Raw genomic sequence first — 12208 nt, forward strand, 5'->3', positions numbered from 1 at the left:
CATGTACCACTAGAGGCTATAGTTTGCTTTCGTAAAGGAATTGTCATTTCTCTTGGACTAAACTCAAAAAAGCTGCGTCTAGGGCCTAAATCTTCTAATTTTAGCTACAGAGTAAGTATTTAATGGCATTTAGAGAGTGAGTTCGTGGAATTAATGCTATGTGAAATTGACATCATAAGCACATGACATGCAGGTAATTTGTTCTTATTTCATTTCACATTGGTATGATTATTTGATAAGGCTTGGAAAGCACTTATTCAATACCTGACACACAGTGAGCATTCACTAAACATTAGCTTTAACCATTATTTAAATTCTATTAATAAATTCTCAGGAGAACAAATTTAGATTTACAAGCTTCAGTATGAGTTTTTATAAATTTCAATCTGATTTTTTTAATTGCCTTCTGAAATATTTATCCTATTCTCAGCATTACTACTTAATTTATATGGCAGAATTATGGGAAAATGCATTTTTCTGTTGCCTACTAATGGACAGTGTATAGTGTCATGGTTCTCACCACTTACGAACATCGCTGGATTAAAATAAATCTCTATTTTAAATCCTTCTGACATACAAAATTTGTTCTTTTTTTTCAAGTGAATATGCTTTTGTGTGTGTGACTGTATTAAGAAAATTGAGTCTGAAGAAAATAAGAATTGACTTTATGGGTCTTTTGTAAAAGGTTGTGTTAAAATCACCATTGCCTAAAATATTTGTAAATATAACCTTTTTAGAAACATATATATGGAGGCTGTGATTGTTGCCGAGTAAAAAGTATAAGGATTTGTTTTGTGAATCATTCTATTCAGCCTGATTTTAGATACACTTTGCTGGTAAGTGTCACTTAGCCATCAGTGTACCAGATGTTTGATTAACTACTATAGCAACCTGCCCTTGTGCTGTTGGGGACATATTACCCATCTACCCCGTGAATTATTAAAGCCTGGTGAAAAATTCTATTTCAAACCCTGTTTGGAAGCCCGTGGAGAGTAGTGGGGTTCAGTTGTTGAGGAAAGGGTGAGGGCAGAGCATGCACTTAGGTCAGTTATGGATTGAAGGTGAATAGGAGGAGGAAAGAACAGCTGACAATTCCAGCAGAACCATGGGTGTGCCTGAGAGAACGTGTGGTTCCATGTGACAGTTGAGGCATTTGGGAGACAACCCAGGTCTTGGCATTTGAGTACCGGTCACATGCTCACAGTTAGAGTTCATGAAAAGTTTTGTTTTTCCTCAGCCTTTGAGTAGGCACCACTGTTCCACAGTCTTAGAATAGCCAAGGAAAAAGAAAGCTGCTTTGTTATTGTCCTTGCTTATCCTCTCGATTTTGCCACTCACTCTCCCTGTTTTCCCATGTGTGGAACACTTTCCTTTTGCTAAAAGTACCTGCGTATGAGAAGAAGGATGCCGATAAGTTGGGGATTGATTTTTAAAACAAGCAAAGATATGTTTTTTATGGTTAAATGATAATGAGGTGGGAGATGGGGAAGCAAAAGAAGGGCTTGCCTTAATATTTAATCTTAAACTTGGAAAATAATAGTGATCTGACTAAACATTGCCTCATTTTTTCTGTATTGTTTTGAGTAGCTTAAAGGAAGAATAACGTTTATGCTACGTATTAACTCATTCAGTTTTTCACTCTTCGATATTTCTCATTTGGATTTATCTCCATTGTGATTTTTCTGTCCACTTTATAAGCCACAAAATACTCATTCCCTTCTATCAGTTTTAACAACTTAAATTTTTATACTTAAATATTACATTTAAATAATTTAAATCAATTCACACAAATTAAATATAAAGTAACTACTTTTAAGATGAAGTTTTATGAAATAATGTTTGCATAATTGTCTTTCATTTGTTCTTTGGTAAAAAGAAATAATATATTATTGTTATGATATATCTTGAATCACTGTGGATATTAACTCCTAGAAATACTTTACCAGCTGTTTATTTAGATAATAAAATTATATTATCGCGAGAAATCCTTGTCTCAACTTGCAAACAAGATGAGAAGAAAAATGAACTTGTGATTTCCACATTGATACATTTTCATATGCAACCTGAAATGGTAAAGTTATAAAGAAACTATTTCATTATTAGTTTCTACAAGGGAAAAATAACTGAAGCAGCAAGCTTCTAATGTATTTTTTTTAGCATAGTGTACCAGATATATTATGGTTTGCCCACTATCCTTTCAACTTATATTTGCATGTAGCTCTTCTTTGCCTCTCCAAAACTTAGGTTTATTTTTAAGGCCTCAACCCAAGGCTTCCTCCATTAATGTAAGTGCAGTCAGTTATGATTTTACTCTTCTCTAAACTTACCACCTATTGTGCTCCTTTATAGAATACGGGCCTCTGGCATTTCTACCATACAACTGTGGAGATGAAACATAAATACATTTATAAAAAGTACAAGCTTTCTCAGGCAGGGCATTTATCGTCTATCTCCTTAATGTACCCCATGATGCTTATTTAACATGGTGCTAAATGTGGTGAGTGCTCTCTAGGTGTTTTGTGAATTCATGTAAGATCAAAACATAATATTTTGTAAGTTATGCAACCCTTTAGATGAGTACACCCATATAAATTAGTCTATAAAAAGATTTAGGAATGACTACCAGAAGAATAATTGCGTTTGTTTAGACATGGTATTATACATTAAAATCCCAGTTTCTTAAAGACTGTTTTTCTTTTTGAGATCATTAGGATCTTTTTTAAACTGATTACTTTTTCCAGTTTGAGATACACACACACACCCACACACCCACCCACACCCACACCCACACATCCACACACCCTTGGTAGAAAATGTGAAAAATAAAGAAAGGAAAAAAATCCTCATGTTTTTCTACCATACAAAGATAATCACTGTTAACATTTGTTTTGTTCTGCCAGACTTATCATTGGATTTTAAGTAACAATTGTAATCCTGTCATTTTCACTTAACATTGTAACACTTAAACTCTTTTATATTCCAAATTCTTTGTAAATTTTATTTTAATGGTTTGCATTATAGCCTGCAGGAGCCGAGCCCTTTAATTGAATAGGTAGGAAGAGTGGATGGTGAATTGCCTATATTTTTCTCTCTTGTCTGCTATAAAAGACATTTGCAAAAGTTACTTCCATGAGGCAGAAATTGAAATGGGACTCAAATTCAGGTGTACTGAATTCTGCTCTTGTGCTTTTTCCAGGAAACCAGAAGTAAACTTTAAGTAGCTGTTGCTAATAACGATGAGCATCATTGGAAAGCTCACCGTGTGCCAGGGACCGTGCTGTGTGCTTTGCCTGTGTTCTCTCATGATCCTTATATTAATATAACCTACCAGGTTGACACTATTATCCCCATCTTTTAGGTGAGGAAACTGAGGCTTAAGTCAAGTAATTTGCCCAAAATAGTATAGTATTCAGAAGCTTGTACTGTGTTACCTTTAGAGTGCTGATGGAAAGATGCTTTGAGTGCTGGCACGGTGGATCTGGTGGGGAACAATCTTACAGCTCTATATCTAGCCTCTACTCTGTGGTAAGACAACGTCTCTGTCATAAAAGTGCTCACTGGCTCTTCAGAGGAGGTTATTATACCCATGAATAAAAACTAGGTCGTAAGTAACCATCAGATGAGTTATGGGACCAGTAAGTGCTGTAGACATTGCATTATTAGAGCGATCACTTTGTGAGAGGTAGTCAGAAAAAGTTTCTTAGAATTGTTGGGATTTACGTAAGCAGGAAGAGGAGTATTAAGGGCAGGAAGGCACAATATTTTTAAGAAAGGTAAAAATTTTTAAGGGGCGTAATAGGATCTTGATTGTGGATGAAGCAAGAAAGTAATGGCAGCAAGTTGGGAAGATGAATGGGAGCTGGATTGTGAAAAGCCTCGAACTCCAGACAAAGGAATTTGAGCCTTATTCTGTAGGCTCTGCGAAGCAATGGAAAGTGTAAGAGGAATTGCTTATATACAGTGTGAGTAGAATCTAGGATTCCACTTTTTTTAGAAAGGGTGCCTACCTAGAATATTATTTTCTCTCTGTAACTTTAGGTGTAGAATTGTCAGTACCTGTTTTTGAAGTTTACTCATCAAAAAAGGAAAGGCAAATAAATAATTGCAGCAAAAAATGACCTATTAGAGGCATTGAGATTCTTTAAAAAAATTCCCTTCCCTACCACTCTTAAAAATCAGAGTAATGGCAAATCTGTAAGTTCTCTAGAAAAATAATTGGAAAGAATTTATTAATTCTGAGTCTTGTCTTTTCTGTATCTGATTCTGAAATCTTGAATGTGCTAATTCCTTATATTAACAGGACAATGTTTATTGCCTTTGCTTCCCTGTGCCTTGGTCACCTTTCCCGGATGAAAGGCATTCCCATGATATTTTTAAGGCTTGCTTGCCTTTTCAAAGGTCACTCTGTTTATTCTGTCCTGCTTTATACCAGTCATGTGGCAGAAATCAGACTTGCTCTGTGAATCGACTTTGTGCAGATCATGAGGTAACTGCGGCTGTTCCACTTATCATTGATCATTTTCTTCTCGGCAGTCAGGCTTTTATGCCTTTTCAGAGACAGCATTTGCTTTGCGCAACATAGACAGCAAAGTTATAATTAAAATTAGTAAATTGCTGCTTTAAGTTTTGCTGGCTTTGTGAAAAAGACACTTTTTTTGGTTTGATAAACATGTGTTTTTGTTTCATGCCACACTCTACATCTGTCATAATTATGTGGGTGATTCTTGTCCAAATACGATAAAGCAGGCTCTCACATTTTAATGTTCAACAAAATACCTGGCTGGCTGAATGTGGTTATTGCCAATTAGTGCATATGGGATGAATACAGTTTTGTTCAAAAGGACAGAATAATGGAATTCTGATATAAATACTGTTGACCCCAGATCCTCATACTATAATTAATAGATTATTTCCTCTGAAAATAAAAGAGATTGGAGTTTTTCTTTTTTGTTGTTGTTTTTGGTCTGCATTCTGAGTGGCTGTTTGAACTGATTTTAATTTCCTTCATGAAGATGATGACGTTTTAGCTGGCCCTGGGGCAGCCATTTCAGTGTGCATAAAGGTGGTTGCGTTGGGTCGGGGGATGCTCAGAAAAATCATGGAAAGCATGGGAATTCATAGGGTACTTTGGACATTTTGGAATCTTGAAGAGTAAGAACCGTAATTGGTGACTTCAGTGTCGTGTTTCTTCATTTCACCAAATGGCAAAATGTGATACAGTTCTTCCAATATCATGGGCAACTTGTAGCCAGAATTAAGTAGAAGATAAGATTAGAATTGAATATAATAACTTTCGATTTATCATAGTGCCTTTTAAATGCATAGTACCTCTTTGCTATATTATAGTGATAGCTAAATGATCTTTTCACATTCCTAAGTTTTGATTTCTGAATGGCGTCGCTCCTGCCTCCTGACATCTCACACTGTGAATGTGCTACTTGCTTTCTCTAGGCGCACCTATGTTGGCAGCATGCCTGGTCGCATCATCAACGGCTTGAAGACTGTGGGAGTGAACAACCCAGTGTTCCTATTAGATGAGGTTGACAAACTGGGAAAAAGTCTACAGGGTGATCCAGCAGCAGCTCTGCTTGAGGTAAGATTTGGAAAATTCCCTGTCTGTCTTCATACTGGAAGAGTATGGAGGAGGGTTGATAATCATATTCAAGTGATATACACAGTGATGTAGCTTTAGTTATGGGAAAAACAGTTTGATACCGGCTGAGGTCTGAGCAATTTGGCACTTAAAATGTTTTTGAGATTTCTTTCACTAAGTCCCCTCTTTTTTTATTTTCCTTTTCTATTTTAATCAAATAGTTTAACAAAATTTTGTGCACACTTATTATCTAGAGACCAACAATTCTACACAGTTATGGCAAAAAAACAGCAAGCAAGTCTCCTTCTCCCTGGGGTCCCCCATGCCTTCTTCTGCACTTTGACCTCTTTAGCTTTTAGTTGATTAACCCTATTTTCAAAATAGCATGGCTATCTTGCACTTCCTGATTTTTTTTTTTTTTTTTTTTAGTTTTTGTCATTTTCTATAGATGTCCCCCAACAGGAGGTGAAGATTTTACCTTTTTTCTTCCCTTGTCCCCGCTGTATCATTTTAATACCCTAGATCTCGCAATAAGAATTTTTTTCTTGTTTTTGTTACATCCATATTAGTATTTACATTATTATGATTATGTAAATGCTTTTCACAGCAGGAGCCACATGGTAAACTATGATCACTTTTTCTGTTCCTATTTTTGTTTTTCTCTACTTTTTAAGAATATTTTCAGAGTTAGCTGTCTTGTTTCTTTTGTTTACTTTTTCACCAATTGTCTAATTCTGTCAAGACATTCAGACACTTTAGGTGTTCTATCCATTTTATCTTCTTAAGCATCCAGTCTGAACTGGTTGTTTTTGACATCCGGTTTTATGGCTGCCTTCCTAGGTTCTCCCTTCACCTCTCACCATGTTGGATTTCCTGTCTCCTGTATTCCATTTCTTGCTCTTTCTTGGTCCATTCCCTCATTTTTGTAGTGTTAACTTCCTGATAGTTTCCTGAGAAAGCTTGCATGAGTGGTAAATGTTTTAGACTTTGCATATCTGAAAATGTCTTTATGTTTCCCTCATACTTGATTAGTAATTTGAGTATAGAATTCTGGTTGGAAATAATTTTTCTACAGAATTGTACTTTGCCTCCATTTTACTTCACTTTCCCATTTCCAATGTTGCTGTTGGTAAAACTGATTCCATTCAGTTCCTATCCTTTCAGACCTGCTTTACCCTGAAAACTTTCAGGTTCTTCCCTTTATCCTGGGATTCTGAAATTTCATAATAATCTGCCTTGGCATGGGTTTCTTTTCATGCATTTTTGCTCATTCTTTCTTTGAATTCTTCCTATTCTTTGGTTCTAAAATTTTTTCTTAAATTCTTTTATTGATGACTTTTCCCCTTTATTTTTTGGAACTCCCATGACTTGGAGATTACATTTCTGACTTATCTTTTCTCTCCTATTAGTCTCCACTTTTATGTTTTGCTCTACTTTCTGTGCAGACTTTCTCAGATTTATCTTTTAAAAACCCTCTGAATTTATTATTTCAAAAACTTTCTCTGCATGTTCTTTTATAGTGTCCTGTTCTTGTTACATAGTTGTAATATATCTTATCTCCATGAGAAAGATACTTATAGATATATTTTAAAATTTTACTTCTCTGACCACTTGGTATATTAAAAAGAAAAAGAAAAAAATTACTTCTCTTTAAGCTGCTTTTATCTGTTTATTATATATTTCTTTTAGTCTCTGTCTTCTATATTAGAGTCTTTCATTAGATATCTGGACATTTTTGTTTGTGTGTTTATATTTAATAGTAAGGAACAAAAAGGCTGATTGGAGGCTATGAGCATAGGAGTGGGGCTTATCAACAGTGAGTTCCACAATAGAGTCACCTGGCTGGGCTGTTTGGTTGAGGAATCTTCTACTCAATAGCTTTAAGTCTTCCTTCTTAGGATGGTCAGATTCCTCAGAGAAGACTCTTCCTGTCTCTTGCCTTGAGAATGAAGGCTTGGTTGCCATCATTCTGGGAACCAAGCAGGGGAAGAATGATTGGGGTCGGGGGTATCACTGCATTCAGCATCCGTATATATGCATTCACCTGAGCTCTTGTTTTCAGCGTAGTATATGTTCTTCTCAGCTGTGCCCAGGGTTCCCTGTGCAGAGAACCGCTGTTTTATGTTCTTAAGAAAATAAACTTCCAGTGTTTTGCTGGGGTGGGGGAGGGGATCTGGGATCTGACTCCTTCCTAAATTTATTTCAGCCAGTCCTCCTTATTTTAGCACATCAGCCCCTCCTCCCTTTTACCCTTGCTTAAAATATTATTAATGCAAATTGATTTGTAAAATTGAGGAAAACTTACTTTGTGAAAGTTTTTATTTTTTTCTTGTTTATTTCTGTGCTTGGAACTCCCTCGTGCTTCCTGTTTTTTTTTTCTGTTTTTGTGATCTTAGAACAGGATGGCCTGGGACATGTGTCTTATTAAGCAGGAGACCATACGTTCTGGTTTGCCTGGCACATTCCCAGTTTATGCCTAATATTAATTGCACTCTTTTTTAGTCTCGGAAGTGGGTTTTGTTTGGACGATAAAAAAGTACAGTTACCTTACTTAAAAGCCCTGGTATTTGGAGGTAAGAGTTTGATTTGGTTCAGTTTTGCTATTTTTTGTTGTAAGATCATTACCTTCTGGCTCCATAACTGGTTTACTCTGGTTCATTTTACTATGAAGAGTAAAATAGTGAACATTATTTAAGATTTTAGTAGTTTCTTATATAAGATCTTTCGACTTTCAGTTTAATTTATATTGGGACATTTTTTCAGGTTATCTGACAGATTCTCCCATTAGATACTTATAGTTATCCTGTTGAAAAGAATTTTAGAGTACTCCCCTGACACTTAAATTTTTTCAACAACTGTTTTGAAGCAAGTTCACCAAAGACAGCTTTACAAGTAATAGTAATGATTAAGTCCCCTGTTTATTTGTTCAGTTGATAAACAATATGTTTTAGGTCTTCACCGAAACATAACCTAAACCTAAACATTCACCTAAACATTAAAATCAAACTTTGTAATGATTCAATAATATTTGTTAAATTGATCTTTGATAACAAGCAGCTAGCATAATGATACTTTCTTGTCTGATGTAGACCTTGGTACTAACTTTTTTGGCAGTCGATTTATTAGCATTCAAAAAAAGGTATGAAAACCTCGAATGATATCTCAGAGTAAATGCCCTCTGGGCCCACATACTAATTACTGTAGTTTAGTTATGAATAGCATCGGTTCCTTACAGACTGTAAATGCTATAAAATGAAGCAAGGCATACATATGGAGGAACTGAGTATCTTGGTACCTAACAGCCTCTTCCTCCCTGCTTGCCCAAGTCCTGGGTAGAAACCTCAGACCTCACAGATTGTTGAAACAGTTAAATAACAATACATATTAAAGCATTCTATAAATGGTAAAGTACTCTACAGATGTTAATTTAATATCCACTGATATTTCTTCTGTGTCCATTTTGAAAGCCATTTGTTGTTTCCATTGCCAGTAGGTTCACTTAAATTTAAAAAAAGAACAAACTCAATTACACAACACTTTACATTTGAAGTGAATATTCCTGAGAGTTTGGAGACCCAAGTATAGTTTTATTATCTTTCTACATAGAAAACCTACTTTTAAAAAACGATATCTAGATATTATTTGTAAAATGTATAAGATTATTTTATGTTTAAGCTAATTTATATTATTAAGGTAATATAGGCCAGATGTGAAGAATGTAATAGTAGATGTAAATATACACTAGAGTGCTTACTCTGAATAAAGAATAAACTTTTTCTGCTGTATATTCTTCTTTTTATTTATGAAGGATATGCCCGTTTCCTTGATCTACCATGTAATTGTTGCTTATGTAAAACAGAATGTATTTCAAGTTATTACTTAATATTGTCCAAAAAAGGAGAATTCAAAATTTAGATACTCTCTTTTGAAAATTTATTGGAAGACTATAAAAATAGGTCCAGCTACTTAATTAATAAATGGTGGTAGGCAGTAGAATTTGGGCAAGTCTATAACTGAGTAGCACTAAAATATTAGATATAAGGAAAGTAAGGGCTTGTATGTAATTAATAGACTTGAAAGAAAATTACAGAATTATTTTCTTACCAGATATATGTTATATTTATAACTGGCACATGTCCAGACTTTATTGTTAAATATGAATGCATATCTCAAATACATTTTTGTGTGAATGGGCAAATAAAATGCATGGATACAATAATTAATTGTCTTTATAGGCAATAATATTTACAGTTCGAAAAACATATATTCCCCAAAATAGAGAAGTCATTAGTCTAGATATAGTAAACTTGCTTTAAAACTGAACTTCTTACTTAATTAGAATTAGATCCAGTTAGTAATTAGACCAATAGTATATTTACTACTTAGATACAGTAGACATGATCTTTTGATTTGAGCTATACAATTATTGTCAAAGAATGTCAGAAGAGAGGGACTTAGACATCATCTAATCCAGCTTCATCCTCTTAAGGATAAAAAGCTTAAGGCCTAAGATATTATTTTAATTTTTTTATTTCGCTGCATGCTATATTAATGATACAATTTCCAAAAATCGAATGGAGTAAAAAAAATACCTTAAATAAGGCATACTTTTTTTTATTGTGTTGTGCTTCATTGTACTTCACAGACTGTGTTTTTTAACAAATTAAATGTTTATGGCAGGCCAGGCGCAGTGGCTCACGCCTGTAATCCTAGCACTTTGGGAGGCTGAGGCGGGTGGATTGCCTGAGCTCAGGAGTTCAAGACCAGCCTGGCTAACATGGCGAAACCCTGTCTCTACTAAAAACACAAAAAAATTAGCTGGGCGTGGTGGTGCATGCCTTGTAATCCCAGCCACTCAGGAGGCTGAGGCATGAGAATCGCTTGAACCCGGGAGGCAGAGGTTGCGGTGAGCCGAGATCGCACCATTGCACTCCAGCCTGGGCGACAGAGCAAGACTCTGTCTCAAAAAAAAAAAAAAAAAAAAAGAAAGTGTTTATGGCAACCCTGTGTCAAGCAAGTCTGTTGGCACCATTTTTCCAACATCTTACTTCATGTCTGTATGTCACATTTTGGTAGTTATTGCAATATTTTTAACTTTTTCATTATTATATCTATTATGATGATCTGTTATCAGTGATCTTTGGTATTGCTATTGTAATTGTTTTGGGGCACCACAAACTGCACCCATATAAGACAGCAAACTTAATCAATAAATGTTGAGTATGTACTAACTGCTCAACTGGCCAGGCATTCCCCTTTCTCTCTCCCTCTCCTCTGGCTCCTATTCCCTGAGACACAGCAATATTGAAATTAGGCCAAGTAATAGCCCTACAGTGGCTTCTAAGTGTTGAAGTGAAAGGAAGAGTCACACATCTCTCATTGTAAATCGAAAGCTAAAAATAATTCAGCTTAGTTGAGGAAGGCATGTTGAAAGCTAGGCCTCTTGTGCCAGATAGCCAAGTTGTGAGTTCAGAGGAAAAATTCTCAAAGGAAGTTAGAAATGCTATTCCAGTGAACACACCAATGATAAGAAAGTGAAACGGCCTTATTGCTGATATGAAGAAAGTTTTAGTGGTCTGGATAAAAGATCAAGCCAACTACAACATTCCCTTAAGCCAAAGCCTAGTCCAGAGCAAGGCCCTAAGGCTCTTCAGTTCTGTGAAAGCTGAGAGAGGTGACAAAGCTGCAGAAGAAAAATTTGAAGCTAACAGAAGTTGGTTCATGAGATTTAAGGAAAGACGCCATTTCTACAACATAAAGTGCAAAGGGAAGCAGCAAGTACTGATGTATTGTAGAAGCTGCATCATGTTATCTATCCAGAACATCTAGTTAACATTGATAAAGGTGGCTACACTAAAAAACAGATTTTCTATGTAGATGAAACAGCCTTATCTTGTATTGGAAGAAGTGTCATTTAGGACTTTCATGGCTAGAGAAGTCAGTACCTGGCTTCAAAGCTTCAAAGGGCAGGCTAACTCTCTTGTTAGGGGCTAATGCAGCTGGTTACTTTAAGATGAAGCCAGTGCTCATTGACCATTCTGAAAACCCTAAGGCCCTTAAGAATGATGCAAAATCTACTCTGCCTTTGTTCTGTAAATGGAACAACAAAGCCTAGGTGACAATGCATCTGTTTATAGCATGGTTTTACTGAATACTTTAAGCCCACTGTTGGAACTTACTGTTCAAAAAAAAAAGATTCTTTTGAAAATACTGCTGCTCATTGTCAATGCTTCTGGTCACCCAAGAGCTGCGATGGAGATGTACAAGGAGATTAATACTGTTTTCATGCCTTATAAAACAACATCCATTCTGCAGCCCATGGATCAAGGAGTTATTTTAACTTTCAAGTCTTATTATTTAAGAAACACATTTTTTAAGGCTGTTGCTCCCATAGATTATGATTCGTCCCATGCATCAGTGTGAAGTACATTGAAAACCCCTAGAAAAGATTCACCATTCTAGATGCCATTAAGAACATTCATGATTCACTGGAGGAGGTCAAAATATCAACGTGAACAGGAGTTCAGGAAGAGTTGATTCCAGCCCTCACGGATGACTTCGAGGGGTTCAAACTTCAGTGGAGGAAGTTACCACACATGTGGTAGAAACAGCAAG

General features: G+C 35.7%; 1 protein-coding gene across 2 annotated transcripts in view; it reads left to right on the top strand.

The window, feature by feature from the left end:
* The window catches only part of LONP2 (lon peptidase 2, peroxisomal), a 125040-nt gene that overhangs the window by 27920 nt on the left and 84912 nt on the right, over positions 1-12208 (top strand). For both annotated transcript variants that reach the window (XM_024233063.3, NM_001133043.2), the window contains 1 exon segment: positions 5452-5593. In XM_024233063.3, coding sequence (XP_024088831.1) covers positions 5452-5593 — 142 coding nt within the window.

The sequence above is a fragment of the Pongo abelii genome, chromosome 18, assembly GCF_028885655.2.
Source record: "Pongo abelii isolate AG06213 chromosome 18, NHGRI_mPonAbe1-v2.0_pri, whole genome shotgun sequence".
Taxonomy (NCBI): Eukaryota; Metazoa; Chordata; class Mammalia; order Primates; family Hominidae; genus Pongo; species Pongo abelii.